Genomic DNA, 19,951 nt, shown 5'->3' on the forward strand with positions numbered 1-19,951 from the left:
CCGATATGGCAGCCTCGCGTATCCACTTGCTCCTCATGACGCCTACGTATGCGGCACCGTATGGAAGGGGTTAAAAGACCCAAACCTTAGGGTGCTGGTCGGAAAACTCCCAGACCCTCTTATGCCTTTACTTTTTCGTTTAGGAATGTCCCCTGTGGGGCTACAAGCAGAAGGATGCCTAGTCCCAATCCCCGTCCCTTTCTTCTCGCCTCTTACAATCCAAGTGGTAATACTTGGTGGCAGTATTCTTTTCCCCCACCACAGGGAATTTCCCCACCACAGAAAAAGAATACTCAGAGAAATGGTACAGGACAGCAACAAGGGGTTGGGGGACAGCATAACGGAGGGACAGTCGTAGTATAAAAGTGTCATCATTTCTCTATGAACAGAGTTGCAAAGGATTACAAAGGATTACAAAGGCAGGGCATGCTGACAGGAGACCTCCTAGTCCATATCTAGGTCGGATGCGAGAAAAATCATAATAATAATAAAATAATAAATAAAAACTATAATGTAAATAACAAATAAAATACATAAATAAATGCATAGGTATAGTTAAATAATAAACAAACAGGTAAATAGTAAATAATAATAAATTGACATATAACTAATAATAAATGAAAATCAAACAGACAAATGATAACAAAACAAAAACAAATAATATAGAATAGATTATAATCATTACAGCATCTTGCTTAGGTGTTTATCTAAATGATTCTTAAAGCTTCGAACTGAACTACATTGCACTACATGTGCAGGAAGTAGGGGCGCCCCATATAGACCCTAAAGTATCAACTGCATGTTACTTTGCCACAATAACAAGCAGCCAATACCCCAGACGGGTAACATGGAGAAGAGAAAGAAAAAAAAAAAGAAAAGAAAAAAAAAAAAAAACACAAACTTACTAGACACTATCTCTCGGATGCTCACTGGAAATGATAGGACACTAAAGACTTCTTGCTTAGACCTGGCATTTCAACCCCTTAAGTTTGGTGATGCTAATTATACATTTCATTCTGGCTCATGCTAGACAATTTTGCTTGGCTTACAAGAGACTGGCACCCTAACTACCGACACCCAACTCGAAAGAAAATGGGGGGGAATCTACTGAACCAGACCCAATTTTTTCTTCAAACATGCTCATGAAGATTAAAATTGTAGCATTTGCTGAATAAAATCTATAAAAGGTATTACCATAGCAGAGATAACAATGTGCAATGTAATGTCTTCAGTACATAAAATGATTACATTATGTTGATATCTGGTGCAAATGTGGCTAATGGCAACAAACACCCATATATGACACCTGATACTTGTATGTCTGAGTATTTATTGTTTATATGTTCAGGTCCTTTTTTTTCTTTCAAATAGACTCTGATAATGTGTCAACTCCAATATATCATAACATACTTTTTAAGTGTTCAATATTTCAACAGCCAGATACTATATGCCTATATTAGCCAAATGTGCAGCAAGAATTGGTTTTCTTGGCAGTTTTATAGAAGGCCTTTGACTGCATACTAAGCATTTCACTTTTGTTCACTAGGTCATCCAGCTTTTCACCCCGATCCAACACTGCCTCTATGGTGTTGTGGAGAATAATTTTGGTATATGTATGTATGTATTGTGATACATCAATCATCATACATTAGACATCCAATGCTACATGGAAGAATTTCATTTGACTGAAGAGGTTAATGGTTCTGGCATAGAATTGTGTTTCTGTGATTTCCATGTAATGTTCTATTGGGAGGATTTTGGTTTCTAAATATAGGCGTACAATTGCAAATCTATGAATAAAAATCTAAGAATATGTACAAAAGTCAATGAAAATACCATCTCCTTACCAGCATATGTCTACTTCTATGAATTCAAAGACTAAAATTACCATTCCAAAGAAGATTGCCTGAGCCAAAGATTGCTTGTATGTCTTTTGTAAAACATTATTAACATTTTCATCATACGTCCTTATCTCATGAAACTCTCGTCCGAAGGATCGAACTGTTCTTATACTTCCAATGCGTTCTTGAGCGACCTGAGTAGATTCTGCTAAGGTGTCCTGCAAAGGAGAAGAAATGTGTTAAGTAATGATGAAACAAGTAGAACAAATTTGCTTAATCATAGGGATAAAATACAAGACATCAGACGATATCACTTACTTTGAATAAATAAATAAATATATATATATATATATATATATATATTACAAAGGGATTACAAAGGCAGAGCATGCTGACAGGAGACATTTTGGTCCATATCTAGGTCAGATGCAAGAAAAAAAATCATAATAATAATATAATAAATAAAAACTATAATAATGTAAATAACAAATAAAATACATGAATAAATGCATAGGTATAGTTAAATAATAAACAAACAGGTAATAGTAAATAATAATAAATTGACATATAACTAATAATAAATGAAAATCAAACAGACAAATGATAAAAGAAAAACAAATAATATAGAATAAATTATAATCATTACAGCATCTTGCTTAGGTGTTTATCTAAATGATTCTTAAAGCTTCGAACTGAACTACATTGCACTACATGTGCAGGAAGTTTATTCCATTCATTAACTACACGGTTGGCAAAGTTGTTTCTACCTACTTCCAAATTGAATCTATTTCAGGACAGTTTGAGACCATTGTTTCTTGTCTGATTCTCATTCAATGTGAAAATTTTGTCACTTTTGATGTTGTCAATTCCCTTCAGAATTTTAAAGACCTGTATCAAGTCACCTCTGAGTCTACGCTTTTTTAGGGAAAACAGATTCATATGTTTTAGTCGATTTTCGTATGATTTATTTTTGATATTTGGAATCAGTTTTGTGGCTCGCTGTTGTACTTTTCCCAGTCTGTCAATGTCTTTAATGAGATTCGGTGACCATACGGAAACAGCATATTCCAAATGTGGATGAACTAACAATTTATATAGCTTGTTAATGAGTGATGGACTTTTGAAATCAAAAGATCGTGCAATCAGTCCTAGAATCTTAATTGTTTTCTCAGAGGCGGAAATACACTGCTTGGATGATTTGAGGTAGTTACTGATAATTACGCTGAGATCTTTTTCACTATCCACTTTTCTATATATATATACAAAATTAGAAGTTGTGAGTACTTATGGAGAAAGACCAACCTGAGGGGGTCTGGTCATGTTATGAGTATGGATCAATCAATGAATCATTCCTCATGTTTTGCTGACTGGAAACCTACAGCCCACAGCAGCTGGCAATGGTCCTTGGGTCCTCCAATAGATCTCTCTGGGAAGATACCTTGGACTGATTTCTGCACTAATTAGTGTAGGAGCATTTCTATATCACTGGCTGATAATTAATAGGTGAGCCATTGCTAGTTGTCACATCTCCTGGTGTTTGGAGGTGGAGGAAATATGGAGAAAGCTTATAGATATTTTGGGCCCTGTCTGAAGACTGTACCCCTTGGGGCTGCACCTCCCAACAGAAGTGAAGAAAATGATGGGCTTTGAAGATGGGTGGCAGTGAGATAACTCTCTGGTGTCCTTCTCACAACCACTTTATATAAGTGCAGCGCAGCCCAAAGGGGGTAGTACCCAATCTCAGGATTGGGCCCAGAAACTCAATATCTTCACCCTTCAACTCAACTCATACTATCAACACCCTTCAAATCATACAAAACAAAGCCCTAAAAACAATTACAGGCTGCACAAATACATCACCTACAGACCATTTACACCATGAAACAAAAGTCCTCAAAGTCAAGGACCACCTCGACATGAGAGGCACACAAACACTTGCTGCAGCCACCACAAACACATCACACCTGCTACACTACATAGCAGAACACCCACACACACCAAGAAACATTAAAACTACACCCAAAGACCTTTATTACGCACAGATACTCTCTTCTCTTCCTCCACAACCACCAAATACCAGCCTCCGGAAACATATTCATAATCATATCACTCACCGCTCCATTAACACACTGAAAGACAACACACTTCTGCATGCCAGACCCCCTGATATCCACCCTTCTGAATCCTCTCTCCCACGAAAGGACAGAGTCCACTTGGCCAGACTGCGATGCGGTCACCACCCAGCACTTCTAAGCTACCAGAAGAGGCTGGACGACCGTGTTGTGAACAGCTGCCCAGGATGTAACACTTCACCCCATACCATACAACACATAATGGAAGACTGCATTATACACAATCATGCACGCAAACAACACAACATACACTCTATAAAGGATTTGTGGGAAAACCCAGTTTCGGCTGTGGCCTTCCTTGGGGAGACGGGACTGCTCGGACAGACAGTCTAGGGAACGACAACAACAACAACAACTCATACTATCTTTCCTTCCTTTATTGCTATTTTTTACATAAGGAGTTCATTATCCAGGCATCTGCTCTACCATTCCTCCTCCTATAAACCAGACATAGAAACCAACCCAGGAGTTTACATATGCCCTACATACACAAAACCTACAAACTACTCTCACACATTCACTTCCCAGCAACTTTTTTTGCCAAAAATGTTCCAAAATAATTTTTTTTGCTTAATCAATTATTATCTACGCTGTTTATCTGAGAATTATCTGTTTTTTAATTACCCCATATTTCAAAAATAAAATCTAAGAATTAACTTCATATGTAGGCAAACAAGTATACACATTCAATTACAAAATCTTATATAACAATTTTATTTCATCATTTTGTAAATAAAAAGGAAAGAAAGACTAAAAGAATCATATTGAAGAAATTCTGCTTATTTTTTTACATGTAGCACTTCTAAAACTGTGTTTTCTATTTTGAATTTTAACATTTCCAAAATTGGGTCATAAATCATGTATGACATAATTTCAAACTTGGCACTATGCACATAGAGCATGATTCTTTTCTGATTGGCTTTTCACTATGGTCATATTTCTCTGAACAGTTTACACATTTTCTAGTAGGATTCTTCTTCTCAGTTGCTGGTGCTTCCATGGGAAAGTGTCCTTGTGAAAATTGAGTGGCATTTGTTGAATAGGCCTCCCAATTTCTGGATGGAGACTATCAGAAAGATATTTACTGAACATGAACCTACCAATTTCCAAGCAATATTTCAGATGTGTAAGAGGTTTTCCTGTTGTCTTTTCCTTTTCTTTACATGATTCACCATACAGAAGAAATTGATTCCATACAACATGTAAAAAAATGTCTTCTCATTAAATTTCTTACCATGTTTCCTGGGTATTGGATAATCAACCCATCACTGGTCAACTCTATCAACACCACTCATTGTATAATTACAGTCACATACAACTCTTGGCTTCTTTACCTCTCCTTGTGATGTTGTAACAGTCTTCACTACAGGATTATGGATGATTGAAAACATGGATACTGCCTTCTTACCTTTTCACCTTAGAGCTTATCCTTCCTCTCTGATTGGCAATTACATCTAGGCTCAATAGAAAGGAGTTACTAGAGCAATTCAAGAAGGAAAAGTTGAAGAAGGGAGATGTAATTGCCATCTACAGAATCATGAAAAGCATTGAAGTCCTTGATATAGAGGACTTACTTAATTGGGACAAGAGAAACACAAGAGGACATGGGAAGAAACTCAAAAAGGATAGTTATAGAAGAGACCTGGAGAGAGAGAGAGAAAAAAAAAAGTTTCCATACACAGTGATGGACATTTGGAACAAACTGGACAAAACAATAGTGTGTGCAAAAACCATACACAAATTTAAGAGCAAACTAAACATTGCAAGATAGAAAGATGGGACACCATGAGCATAGCTCCCCTTCCCATAAGATACAACTAAGTAAATACATACATATACCAATGACTTTTTCCCTCTTACTAGGGAGGTAGCCAAAAACAATGGTATAAAAATCCATTCCCATCCATTCCATTGCCACATACTCCACTCCCATTCATCCCCTTCCCTCCCTCTTATCTTGGCTCCTCCTGGACGACAGGTCATCCCTACATCTTGTCCACAGCCCTGGGTCTGAATCTACATACTATCTCCACCTCCACTCCCTTTCCTGCCACATTTGCACCCAAGTATCTGAAACTATCCACTTCCTCTAGTCTCTCTCCCTTAATGCTCACTTCCAGTCTGCTGCCACTTTCACCCCTTGAACATCTCATCACCTTACTTTTACCCACATTTATCTTCAACTTTCTCCTATCACATACCTTTCCATACTCAGTCACCAACTGCCTTACTCCCTCCTCTAACCCTGCCACAATCACACATCATCCACAAACAAGTGGCTAACCTCACACTTCTCTCCACTATTTCTAACCATCTCAAATCCCCTGCCCATAACCCTTACATTTACTCCCCTAATCACCACATCTGTGTAAAACATACTTGCATGACTATATACAGGTCACCACCCAGCATTAAGACAATATCAACAAAAGCAGAAATCTTGAAATGATAGGAATAACCGAGACATGGTTAAATGGTGGAGAGTTTGAAGCTGAATTTAATATTGCAGGATTTAAACACTTTCATCAGGATAGAGACCACAAGAAAGGTGGGAGTGTTCGGTTGTATGTTAAAAGCAATGTCCATGCCTGTATTTACCTAGCTGTTATTTTGAGGGAAGGGGAGCTACACTCGTGGTGTCCCACCTTTGTATCTCGCAGTGTCTAGTTTCCTCTTAAACTCATGAATGGTTTTTGCGCACACTATTTCATTGTCCAGTTTGTTCCAAGTGTCTACCACTCTATGTGGAAAACTGTTTTTCTTCAGATCTCTTCTGTAGCTGTTTTTTTTATTATTATTTTTTTTTTTTCATGTCCTCTTGTGCTTCTCTTGTCACAGTTTATCAAGTCCTCTCTATTGCGTATTTCTGTGCCCTTCATGATTCTGTAGATGGTCAGTAGATCACATCTCTCTCTTCTTTACACCAGAGTTGGTAACACCAGTTTAGCCAATCTCTCCTCATATGACAAGTTTGTAAGTGCAGGTTCCATTTTTGTGGCTGCTCTCTGGATTCCTTCTATTTTCTTTATATTCTTTTTAATACTGGGTGACCACAATGTCACCGAATATTCTATTCTAGGCCTTATCAGTGTGACCAATATTTTTTTAATGATTTCTTCGTCCAAATATGTAAATGCCACTTTTATTGATCTTAGCAAGTTGTAGGATTCTCCGACAATTTTGTTTATCTGTTTATCATAGGACAAGTACATACATACATACATATACCATGGCTTTTTTCCCCTTACAAGGGAGGTAGCCAAAAAGGAAAAGGCATAAAATCATTCCCATCCATTCCATCCCTGAATACACTCCACACCCCTCCACACTCCCTCTTATCTTAGCACATCCTGGATGACGGGTCATCCCTGCATCCTATCCACTGCCCTGGATCAGAAGCAGTGTCGCAAGACACAGCACATCCACAGCAAGGCTGCTTCATTAAATCGGTGACCCCCTCTCCGTCCCCCTATGCATAAAAGGAGAGGACGGGGAGAAATCCCTTCGGGCTGCGTCAAATTTTGCTCACACATACTACCTCACCCCCCATCCCCCCGCCCATTCCACCTCATGCATCACAACATCATCCATATACAACCACTCCCCATTCACCCCTGTCTTCTGTCCTCTCCCATCCTTCCTCAACAGACATTCCCCTCTTCCCCAAATCCCCTTTCACCCCATCCATCCACCTCATCCTAGGAAGTCCCCTCATGTTCACTCCCTCCACATCTGCCTTCCATACCTCTTTTACTAGTCATTCTTCACTCATTCTTTCCATGTGTCCAAACCATACTAATATTCTTTCGTCAACCCTATGTCCCAACTCCCTTTCCACCCCTGTTCTCCTCCTCACCTCCTCATTTCTCACTCTATCTAGCCTAGTAACCCCCATCATACTTCTCAGACACCTCATCTCAAACACATTCAAACTCCTTCTCTCTTCCTCTCTTATGTTCCATGTTTCTGCCCCATACAGTGCTGTTGGCACAATCACTCCTTCATACAGTCTCCTCTTAGCATCCATTCCCAAATGTCTATTCCTCATTACACTTTTTAATCCACCAAGGCATTTACTCGCTTCTCTCAATCTACATTCTACCTCCTTCACTCCACCTTTTCCTGCCACATTTGCACCCAAGTATCTAAAACTATCCACTTCCTCCAGTCGCTTTCCCTTAATGCTCACTTCCAGTCTACTGCCACTTTCACCCCTTGTACATCTCATCACCTTACTTTTACCCACATTTATCTTCAGCTTTCTTCTATCACACACTCTCCCAAACTCTGTCACCAACTTCCTCAATCCCTCCTCCGATCCTGCCACAAGCACAGTGTCGTCCACAAAGAACAGCTGGCTCACCTCCCACTTTTCTCCATTTTCTTTAACCATCTCCAATCCCTGACCCACTACCCTTGCATTCACCTCTTGCACTACCCCATCCATGTATAAGTTGAACAGCTAGGGTGACATAACGCATCCTTGACGAAGTCCCACATTTACCTCGAACCACTCACTCTCTCCATTTCTAATCCTGACACAAGCTCTACTACTCTCATAAAAACTCTTGACAGCTCCCAGAAGCTTTCCTCCTATCCCATATATCCACAAAACCTCTCACAGTGCCTTTCTGTCTACCCTGTCATAAGCCTTAGAGATCCATAAAAACCCAAAAAACATCCTTCCCCTTTCCTATAGCTTTCTCACATATCTGTCTTACCACAAAAATCTGATCTACACAACCTCTACCCGTCCTAAATCCACACTGTTCCACACCAATTACTCCCTCTCTTCCTCTCCTAATCCTCTCAATCAAGATCCTCCCATAAGCCTTCCCAACTACACTTAACAAGCTAATCCCTCTGAAACTACTGCATTCACACTTGTCCCCTTTTCCCTTGTAAAGTGGAACTATACAGGCACTCCTCCAGTCCTCCAGCACTCTACCCTCTCTCCAGCAAACATCAAATAACCTCACCAGCCAGTCCACCATCACTGTACCTCCTTTTTTTTTAGACATTCTGCATGGCATCCATCCAGACCAGGTGCCTTACCTGCTTTCATCATCTTAACAACTGCCTTCACTTCATCCTTCATTATTTCTCCTCCATTTTCCTCACTCATCACGGTCATAAGACAAGTAGTTTGAGATAATTACACCCAAATCTTTCTCGGATCTCTCCTTCTTTACCTCCTTGGTTCCAATTTTATATTGTCCTGATATTCTATTTTTGCTTTTTCCAAACTCCATTATGCTACACTTGTTAATATTGAAGTCCACTTCCCATTTCTGACTTCAGTTCCATACCTTATGGTCTTCCTACTGTGATTCGCAATCCTTTTCAGGTTTTACTTTCATTAACAGTTTGGCGTCGTCTGCAAAGCTCATGTAATATTTCACATCATCCCTGTCATTCACATAAATAGAAAATATTATTGGAGCCAATACAGATCCTTGCGGTACTCCACTGATCACCTCTTTCCAACCTGAATATTTTTCTCTGAACACTACTCTCATCTTTCTACCAATCAGGAAGTCCTCCATCCATTTTAGTAGGTTCCCTTGTATCCCTCCTATATGTTCCAGTTTTTTTTTAACAATTTTTGTGTGGTAATTTGTCAAAAGCTTTTTGTAAGTCCAGGAAGGCACAATCAGCCCATCCATTCCTTTCTTGCACTATGTCTATTAATTTTGAGTAGAAACATTTTAAGTCTGTGGTACGTGATCTTCCTTGTCTGAACCCAAATTGTCTTGGGTTTATTATATTGTTGTCTTTCAGGTGTTTTACCCATCTATTCTTGATGATTTTCTCACGAATTTTGGCTATAGTGCTTGTTAGTGAGACTGGCCTATAGTTAGTTGGTTCTTCCTTGTTTCCTCCTTTATACATTGGTACAGTGTTAGCATTTTTTCCAGTCTTTTGATATTTTTTCCTTCTTTGAGTGAGCAATTTATTATGTTGTGTATTTTGTCCATTAGTTCTTTGCATTCTTTAAGAATCCAATTTGCAATTCCGTCTGGGCCATGTGATTTTCTAATGTCAAGGTTTGATAGTTGTAATATTTCTTTTTGTGTTATTGTTATCTCACTCATGGGGGAGATCGCCTTTCATTACCTTCATCCCAATATTGTGCTTTCTCTCTAATGAAAACAGATTTGAAATGATTATTCATGACTTCAGCCATTTCTAATTCTTCTGTGTATTCTATATTCCCTTGGCGTAGTTCCACCATTTCCTGTTTGTTTTTATGTTTACCATTCATGTATTGATAGAATAGCTTGGGTTGCTCTTTGCATTTATCTATAATATCCTTATCATGGTTCCTTTTTTTACTCTTTTCTCACTTTAACATACTCATTTCTATAGTTTATGTAAACTTGCCATTTTCCAGGTTTTTGATCTTTTCTCCATCTTTTCCAAGCTCTGTCCCTTCTATCTTTTGCCTCTCTAAATCTTTTGTTGAACCAGCATTTAATATTCACTCTCTCTAGCTTCTGTTTGGTACATGCCTATTCACCCCTTCATTGTAATTTTCCATCAAAATATTCCATTTCTCTTCCCCTTTTGTCTCTTCCATGTAAATTTTTTCCCAGTCTGCATTCTGGAAGAATTTCTTTAGTTTTCCAAAGTCCGTTTTGTTGTACATCAACCTTCCTTTCCTATGCTTTTCATTTCTCTCCATGTATATTTCTTCCTTTAGTTCAGTCTCAATGAGTATATGGTCACTCTTTCCAATTGGTGTCTTGTATGGGATTTTATCCACAATTTCAGGTTCTGTTGTAAATATTAAATCTAGTTTTGACGGCTCCTCGTTATTTCTGTATCTGGTGTTTTCACTGAGTGAAAGTGGCAGTAGACTGGAAGTGAACATTAAGGGAGAGCGACTGGAGGAAGTGGATAGTTTTAGATACTTGGGTGCAAGTGTAGCAGGAAAAGGTGGAGTGAAGGTGGAGGTAGAATGTAGATTGAGAGAAGCGAGTAAATGCCTTGGTGGTTTAAAGAGTGTAATGAGGAATAGACATTTGGGAATGGATGCGAAGAGGAGACTGTATGAAGGAGTGATTTTGCCAACAGCACTGTATGGGGCAGAAACGTGGAACATAAGAGAAGAAGAGAGAAGGAGTTTGAAAGTGTTTGAGATGAGGTGTCTGAGAAGTATGGTGGGGGTTACTAGGCTGGATAGAGTGAGAAATGAGGAGGTGAGGAGGAGAACAGGGGTGAAAAAGGATTTGGGAGATAGGGTTGATGAAAGAATATTAGGATGGTTTGGACACATGGAAAGAATGAGTGAAGAAAGACTAGTAAAAGAGGTATGGAAGGCAGATGTGGAGGGAGTGAACATGAGGGGACGTCCTAGGATGAGGTGGATGGATGGGGTGAAGGGGGCTTTGGGGAAGAGGGGAATGTCTGTTGAGGAAGGAAGGGAGAGGACGGAAGACAGAGGTGAGTGGAGAATGGTTGTATATGGATGATGTTGTGACTGCATGAGGAGGAATGGGCGGGGAAGTGGGGGGTGGGGTAGTATGTGTGAGTAAATTTTGACGCAGCCCGAAGGGATTTCTCCCCGTCCTCGCCTTATATGCAAAGGGGGACGGAGAGGGGGGGTCGCCGATTAAATGAAGCGGCCTGGCTGTGGATGTACTGTGTCTTGCGACACTGCTTCTGACCCAGGGCGGTGGGCAGGGTGCAGGGACGACCCGTCATCCAGGAGGTGCTCAGATGAGAGGAAGGGTGGGAGGGGTGTGGAGTGTATTTAGGGATGAAATGGGTGGGAGTGTTTTTATGCCTTTCCCTTTTTGGCTACCTCCCTTGGAAAGGGGAAAAAGCCTTGGTATATGTATGTATGTATGTCCAGTAGTATATTACCCCACAAGTCTTCTCCTCTCACTGTCATGTTCTCCTAACAAATTTTTTGCAATTGAAGTCCCCCATAATTACCAGATTACCCCTGCCCATTAGTATCTCATTTAATGATTGTCTTGTATCTTCTAGCATTTTTGTATGCTTGTTCTCTTTCCAAGCATTCATTTTTGGGGCATATAACTCACCACAAACTTTCTACTTTTCATGTCTTCGACTTTTATCATGATCAGTTCTACATTACCTTTGCCCTCCGCAATTTTTGTCACATTCAAGTTTTTCTTGGCCAAGAGCATGATTCCTCCTCCCTGTTTTTCATCTCTGTTTTTAATACAGTAATTGTATAGTCCATGTCCAACATCGATGGATGGTATTTCACCCCTTAGTTTAGTCTCCACAATTCCCATTATGTCTGGTTTTTCTTCTAGCAGGTAATCATTATGTTCATTCCGTCCTGAAATTAATCTGTCAATGTTGGTATAGGCCACTTTCAATTTTCTTCTTTCTCCATTTTTTTTTTTCTGTCTTTCGTTTGCCCATTCTGATGTACCATTTCCTCAGTCTCATGTTGATTACTCTCCAATAGAATTCCTTGCTTTCGGTCCCCGTTCTCTTCGCATTTTTTCCTTTGCTTTATCTCTTAGTGTCTTCTCTTTTTCTAATTCCTCAATACTAATTCTCTTTTTATCCATATCTTATTGTACTTTTCACTCCTTGCCAAGTTACCTACTTTTTCAAATATGTCTTCTACTACCATTTGTGATCTTAAGTTTTATATCTAGGGATCGATTTCTATTCTTAGAATAGTGACCAATCCTATATGCATTGTCTACATATTTCCCTGCTTCTTGGGCTACATCCTGAATTTCTTTTAGGATTGCTATTGCTGTCTCTTTTTCTTCTTTTTCTCTCATGTACCTCGCCAGACCATATTTTTCTTTTAGTCCATATACCACAATACATTTTTTCCTATCCACTGTATGGTTAAACAAAATGGAGAAAAGTGGGAGGTGAGCCAGCTGTTGTTTGCGGACGACACTGTGCTTGTGGCAGGATCGGAGGAGGGATTGAGGAAGTTGGTGACAGAGTTTGGGAGAGTGTGTGATAGAAGAAAGCTGAAGATAAATGTGGGTAAAAGTAAGGATATGAGATGTACAAGGGGTGAAAGTGGCAGTAGACTGGAAGTGAGCATAAAGGGAGAGCGACTGGAGGAAATGGATAGTTTTAGATACTTGGGTGCAAATGTGACAGGAAAAGGTGGAGTGGAGGTGGAGGTAGAATGTAGATTGAGAGAAGTGAGTAAATGCCTTGGTGGATTAAAAGTGTAATGAGGAACAGATATATGGGAATGGATGCTAAGAGGAGACTGTATGAAGGAGTGATTGTGCCAAGAGCACTGTATGGGGCAGAAACATGGAACATAAGAGAGGAAGAGAGGAGTTTGAATGTGTTTGAGATGAGGTGTCTGAGAAGTATGATGGAGGTTACTAGGCTAAATAGAGTGAGAAATGAGGAGGTGAGGAGGAGAACAGGGGTGGAAAGGGAGTTGTTGTTGTTGTCGTTCCCTAGACTCTCTGTCCGAGCAGTCCCGTCTCCCCAAGGAATGCCACAGCCGAAACTGTTGTGTATGTTGTGTTGTTTGTGTGCATGATTGTGTATAATGCAGTCTTCCATTATGTGTTGTATGGTATGGGGTGAAGTGTTACATCCTGGGCAGCTGTTCACAATGCGGTCATCCAGCCTCTTCTGGTAGCTTAGAAGTGGAAAGGGAGTTGGGAGAAAGGGTTGGTGAAAGAGTATTAGGATGGTTTGGACACATGGAAAGAATGAGTGAAGAAAGACTGGTAAAAGAGGTATGGAAGGCAGATGTGGAGGGAGTGAACATGAGGGGATGTCCTAGGATGAGATGGATGGATGGGGTGAAGGGGGCTTTGGGGAAGAGTGGAATGTCTGTTGAGGAAGGATGGGAGAGGAAAGAAGACTGGGGTGAATGGAGAATGGTTGTATATGGATGATGTTGTGATACATGAGGTGGAATGGGTGGGGGGATGAGGTAGTTTGTGTAAGCAAAATTTGACACAGCCTGAAGGGATTTCTCCCAGTCTTCTCCTTTTATGCATGGGGGGACGGAGGGGGGGGGTCGCCGATTTAATGAAGCGGCCTTGCTGTGGATGTGCTGTGACTTGCAACACTGCCTCTGACCTAGGGCAGTGGACAAGGTGCAGGGATGACCCGTCATCCAGGAGGTGCTAAGATGGGAGGAAGGGTGGAGGGGAGTGGAGTGTATTTAGGGATGGAATGGGTGGGAATAATTTTATGCCTTTTTCTTTTTGGCTACCTCCCTTGTAAGGGGGAAAAAGCCTTGGTATATGTATGTACTGTCTCTGACCCAATTTGCTTTTTCATTAATTACTTGGATAATTGTGTCTTTTGCATTTTCCTGCATTTGCTGTTGGACTATTTCTTTGAAAACAATTTCTTTATTTTCAATGTTTTCCTTCCATTTCTTAATCTTTTGGATACTTTCCTCACCTAAGTTCTCTTCGATTTTTTCAGTCATTTCTTGTGTTTGTTGTTTACCTCTTTTTTTAAGTTTTCGCTATTGGTAGTATCATTAATTCTCTTCTTTTCATTATCACTCTTCAGCTCTCTTATATCATTTTTCATTTCCTTAATCTCGTTTCTTAGATTCAAGTTAGTTTTCCTCAGGTTGGAAATTTCCATATTTGCTTGTGCTAAGCAATCCATTAGTCCAACAATTTCATTCCTTAAGTCCATAATTTAATTCTCCCACCGTATCCTAGTTTTGCTCATTTCCCTCTCTATCTCTAAGATTTGACTTAAACTCCTTCTTTCGTACATACTGAATCCAGAAAAAGCATCATTGTGATATTCCCTCGTGGTCGCTGAAGTCTCGTCAATTTTGTTTACATTAGGGTTCGGCATGGCATCACTAGATGGCTCTGATTCTAAGTTGTCGTTCAAGTCAGACTTTTCGTTATTTTCCTTCATTTTTTGCTAATTATGTCTTAATTCATTTAACTAGCACTGCACAGATATTATTTCGGACACCCACGATTTCTCCCCTCCCATACAATACAAACCAGGTTTCCTTTTTCATTGTTTATCCTCTTCTTTGGGGCCCAGCAACGGAGTTGTTGTTGGTTCCGTGGTCGGCGTGTTTTAGGGAAAGTGAAACAGGATGCATATGATAGCTTGTGGGTAGAATTCATCCAAACAACTGGGCAAAAAATGAATGTACATACATACATACATACACCAAAGGCTTTTTCCCCCCTTATAAGGGAGGTTAGCCAAAAAGGAAAAGGCATAAAAACCACTCCCACCCATTCCATCCCTATCACACTCCACTCCCCTTCACCCTCATATCTTGGCACCTCCTGGATGACAGGTCATCCCTGCATCTTGTCCACTGCCCTGGGTCAGAAGGAGTGTCACAAGACACAGCACATCCACAGTAAGACCGCTTCATTAAATCAGTGACCCCCCCCCCTCCGTCCCCTCATGCAGAAAAGGAGAAGACGGGGAGAAATCCCTTAGGGCTGCATCAAATTTTTTTCACACGTACTCCCTCACCCCATAATCCCCATCCATTCCACCTCATACATCACAACATCATCCAAATACAACCATTCTCCGTTCACCCCTGTTTTCTGTCCTCTCCCATCCTTCCTCAACAGACATTCCCCTCTTCCCCAAAGCCCCTTTAACCCCATCCATCCATCTCATCCTAGGTCGCCCCCTCATTAGTCTTTTTTCACTCATTCTTTCCATGAATGAATGTAGGTATAATATATAGGTCAAACACATTATCATTAGCCGATGACAAACTGTTGTTTCAAGAACCGTTTAGTTTCTGCAACTGGGACTTGTTGATAATGGGTGATTTCAATTTTACTAACATTGATTGGATGACCCTTGAACATGACCATATAGGTAGTTGCTTGATATATTTTCTCGATGACAATTACTTAGTTCAGCATGTAAAAGAGCCCACACAAAAAGCTACTAAGAAAAATTGAAACAATAGGTCGAATACAAGGAAAGTTATTGGAATGGATGAAAGATTTCTTGAACTGGAGAAAAATGAGGATGGTACTCAGAGACAAGAACTCAAATTGGGAAGAAATGATAAGTGGAGTCCCACAAGGCTCTGCATTGGCTCTGATAATGTTTGCCATACAGGTAAACGTCGACTTACGATGGCATTAGGTTTCGATAGAGCCATCGTAAGACGATTTCATCGTAAGTCGATCCCCAATTTGTGTATCACTGTTCCGTGGTCACTGTACCTATCCTACCTGAATATTAACCACCAGAGATACTGAATATAGCCTATTAAACATGTACAGTAGTTTATTTAATCATTTTTATCCTTTTTACCATATTCAAACACTATAATATGTATTTTCAGTACGGAACTTAAATCTCGCGGGCAGCAGCCAATGCCAGCCATACGACGTGACGTAATAATACTCGCATCATAAAATATAGTCACCGCTTATATCGATCGTTCTCTCTTTCACCCGCGAATTTTGAAAACCACAGAGAATGGGATTCAAGGCACATTTGAGAGAATGTAAAAACACAGGGGCGACTACAATAAATATAATCAAGACGCCGATATGGCAGCGTCGCGAATCCACTTGCTCCTCATGACGCCTACGTGTGCGGCACCGTATGGAAGGGGTTAAATTATCATATCGTCGTCGTCGTCGTCGTCATCGTAAAGTCGAACAATCGTAAGTCGCGGCCATCGTAAGTCGACGTTTACCTGTATATGTAAATGACATGGATGAAGATTGCAAAATGCTCCATTATTTCTTTTTGTGTTACTATTTTGCTCATGCTGGGAGATCGCATTTCGCTTCATTTGTCCCAATACAGTACCTTCTCTCTAGTGAAAACAGACTCGAAGTGATTATTCATGAATTCACCCATTTCTAGATCTTCTGTGTATTCTGTATTTCCCTGGTATAGTTTCACCGTTTCCTGTTTATTTTTAAGTTTACCATTCACATATAATTTTTTGGAAGGTAAGTTGAGAGTGGAGGATAGATGGAGAAAGAGGAAAGGACAAAAGGTAGGGAGGTTCTTAAAGTGAGCTCTTTGAATGAAAAGGAAAAGGAGAAGGAGTGCAAAAAGAAGCTGAAGGAGGAGTGGGAGGGAGTAAAGGATAGAGTAGAGCTAGGTGTGGAGGAGGAATGGGGATGGTTCAAGGAGTGTGTCATAAAGTGTGGAAGGATGGTGTGTGGAACAAGAAGGACAGGAGGAAATGTAAGGAAGGGTAGTGAATGGTGGGATGAGGAAACAAAGAAGGTTGTAGAAGAGAAGAAGAGAGCTTTCACAGATTGGTTACAAAATAGGACAAGGGAGTCATATGAGAGGTACAAAGAAAAGAAAAGAGAAGTAAAGTAAAAGGTAAAGGAGGCAAAGAGGAGAGCAGATGTGAAATGGGGTAAGAGTATGACAGAAAATTTTGAAAGTAATAAAACGATGTTTTGGAAAGAAATTAACCACTTCAGTGCGGGACTTAAATCTCGCAGGCAGCAGCCAATGCCAGCCGTACGACGTGTCGTAATAATACTCGCATCATAAGATATAGTCACCGCTTATATCGATCGTTCTCTCTTTCACCCGCAAATTTTGAAAACCACAGAGAATGGGATTCAGGGTGCATTTGGGAGAATGTAAAAACACAGGGGCGACTACAATAAATATAATCAAGACGCCGATATGGCAGCGTCGCGAATCCACTTGCTCCTCATGACGCCTACGTGTGCGGCACCGTATGGAAGGGGTTAAGAGAGGAAAAGGAGGCGAATCAAGTAGAGTAGAAAAGGTAAAAGGTGCAGATGGAGAGATGATAATGGAAGAGAAGGCAGTAAGGGGAAGATGGGCAGAATATTTTAGGGAGTTGCTAAATGTGGAGGATAGGGAGGGAAAGATAGCTGCAGTGGGAAATGCTAAGAAAATGACTGTGATTAGTGAGGAAAATGGAAGAGAAATAAGGAAGGATGAAGTGAAGGCAGTTCTTAAGATGATGAAAGCAGGTAAGGCACCTGGTATGGATGGATGCCATGCAGAATGTCTAAAAAAAAAAAGGAGGTACAGTGATGGTGGACTGGCTGGTGAGGTTATTTAATGTTTGCTGGAGAGAGGGTAGAGTGCCAGACGACTGGAGGAGTGCCTGTATAGTTCCTCTTTACAAGGGAAAAGGGGACAAGTGTGAATGTAGTAGTTTCAGAGGAATTAGCTTGTTAAGTGTAGTTGGGAAGGCTTATGGGAGGATCTTGATTGAGAGGATTAGGAGAGGAACAGAAGGAGTAATTGGTGAGGAACAGTGTGGATTCAGGACAGGTAGAGGTTGTGTAGATCAGATCTTTGTGGTAAGACAGATATGTGAGAAAGCTATAGGAAAGGGGAAGGATGTTTTTTGGGCTTTTATGGATCTGGAAAAGGCTTATGATAGGGTAGACAGAAAGGCACTGTGGGAGGTTATGCAGATATACGGGATAGGAGGAAAGCTTCTGGGAGCTGTCAAGAGTTTTTATGAGAGTAGTAGAGCTTGTGTCAGGATTAGAAATGGAGAGAGTGAGTGGTTCAAGGTAAATGTGGGACTTCGTCAAGGATGCATTATGTCGCCCTGGCTGTTCAACTTATACATGGATGGGGTGGTGCAAGAGGTAAATGCAAGGGTAGTGGGTCAGGGATTGGAGATGGTTAAAGAAAATGGAGAAAAGTGGGAGGTGAGCCAGCTAATGCTTGCAGACGACACTGCGCTTGCGGCAGGATCGGAGGAGGGATTGAGGAAGTTGGTAACAGAGTTTGGGAGAGTATGTGATAGAAGAAAGCTGAAGATAAATCAGGGTTCCCACGGTCCTTGAAAATTCTGGAAAGTCCTGGAAAAAAAAGTGATCCTGGAAAGTCATGGAAAAGTCCTGAAATTCTGCCAAAAATCAAGTGGTCCTGGAATTAGGACTACCAGCTAAAAAAGTAATTGAAAGTCCTTGAATTCAGTGTTGCATGGATGTTGGTTGTGCTCAATATTCTACAGTGTGCAGTGTCTGCACCTATCACATGGCTATGGCATCCTTCCAGTTTCTAGTCTTTGTACTGTCTGTGGTGGTTGTACAAATACATCAGGCGAGACATCATTGATTTCTAGCTTGCCTGAACTTTTCAGGGTTTTTCTGAGGTGAGCGATTTAAATAAAAAAGGAAAGAAGCAAAAGGGACATGATTGGCAAAGTTTTCATTCTCAAGTGAGAATTAGAAATTTGTATGTTGAACTGAAATTGCAATAAGCTTTTTTATGGGAATTAGAAATTATTTGTAGTTATGTATACATAGGAGGCAGATATAGTAATGAAGTTGACAAGCAATTATGTCTCGCCTTTTATAGCGTTGAAGATGCATGTCTGGGTTTTAACATTAATTTTTCTTTTTGCAGTAGTATGGCATCCAAGAAATGTCATTTCAATCCACTCTGGGTGGAGGATCCACTGTTTTCAGCATGGGTCAAGGAAGACCCCAAGGATGACACCAAAGCATACTGCAAACTTTGCAAGAAGCGTTTTGACATAGCAAACATGGGAGTTTCCGCTCTGAGAAGTCACATGAAAAGCAACTTCATAACAGGATCAGCCAGTCAAGGCAAAACCCATCAGCAATCCACAACTTCTTTGGAAAGAAGCAAGACGAAAAGGCAGATGATGCTGCAGCCAATGTCACCTCCATTACCAGGGAGGTAGCCAAAAAGCACAAGGCATAAAATCATTCCCACCCATTCCATCCCCGAAAACACTCCACACCCCTCCACCCTCCCTCCCATCTTAGCACCAAAATTGGCAAAACTTTATCAATACACTTGATCACAAAACAAACACCAGCAAATTGTACAAAACACTCAACAGCATCACACTATCCAACACTAACACTACACGCTCTCATGCAGCAATAATCACAACAACAGATAATCTACCCTCAAACAGACAACAAGCAAACGCACTCATACGTCATTTTGCACAGACGAGCCATCTTACATCTCACCCTGACGACCGACGCACCATTCGACGTAAGAAAGACTTCCCCA

The 19,951-nt window shown here is 40.5% G+C and overlaps 1 protein-coding gene across 4 annotated transcripts in view; it reads right to left on the reverse strand.

Annotated features, from left to right (window-relative positions):
* Window positions 1-19,951, reverse strand: part of LOC143039900 (ATP-binding cassette sub-family B member 10, mitochondrial-like) — a 149,378-nt gene that overhangs the window by 65,453 nt on the left and 63,974 nt on the right. For all 4 annotated transcript variants that reach the window (XM_076210241.1, XM_076210239.1, XM_076210240.1 and 1 more), the window contains one exon: window positions 1,889-2,059. In XM_076210241.1, the coding sequence (XP_076066356.1) occupies window positions 1,889-2,059 (171 nt within the window). The remainder of the gene's footprint in view (window positions 1-1,888; window positions 2,060-19,951) is intronic.

The sequence above is a fragment of the Oratosquilla oratoria genome, chromosome 27 (genome assembly GCF_046742065.1).
Source record: "Oratosquilla oratoria isolate Oo_2021 chromosome 27, ASM4674206v1, whole genome shotgun sequence".
Taxonomy (NCBI): Eukaryota; Metazoa; Arthropoda; class Malacostraca; order Stomatopoda; family Squillidae; genus Oratosquilla; species Oratosquilla oratoria.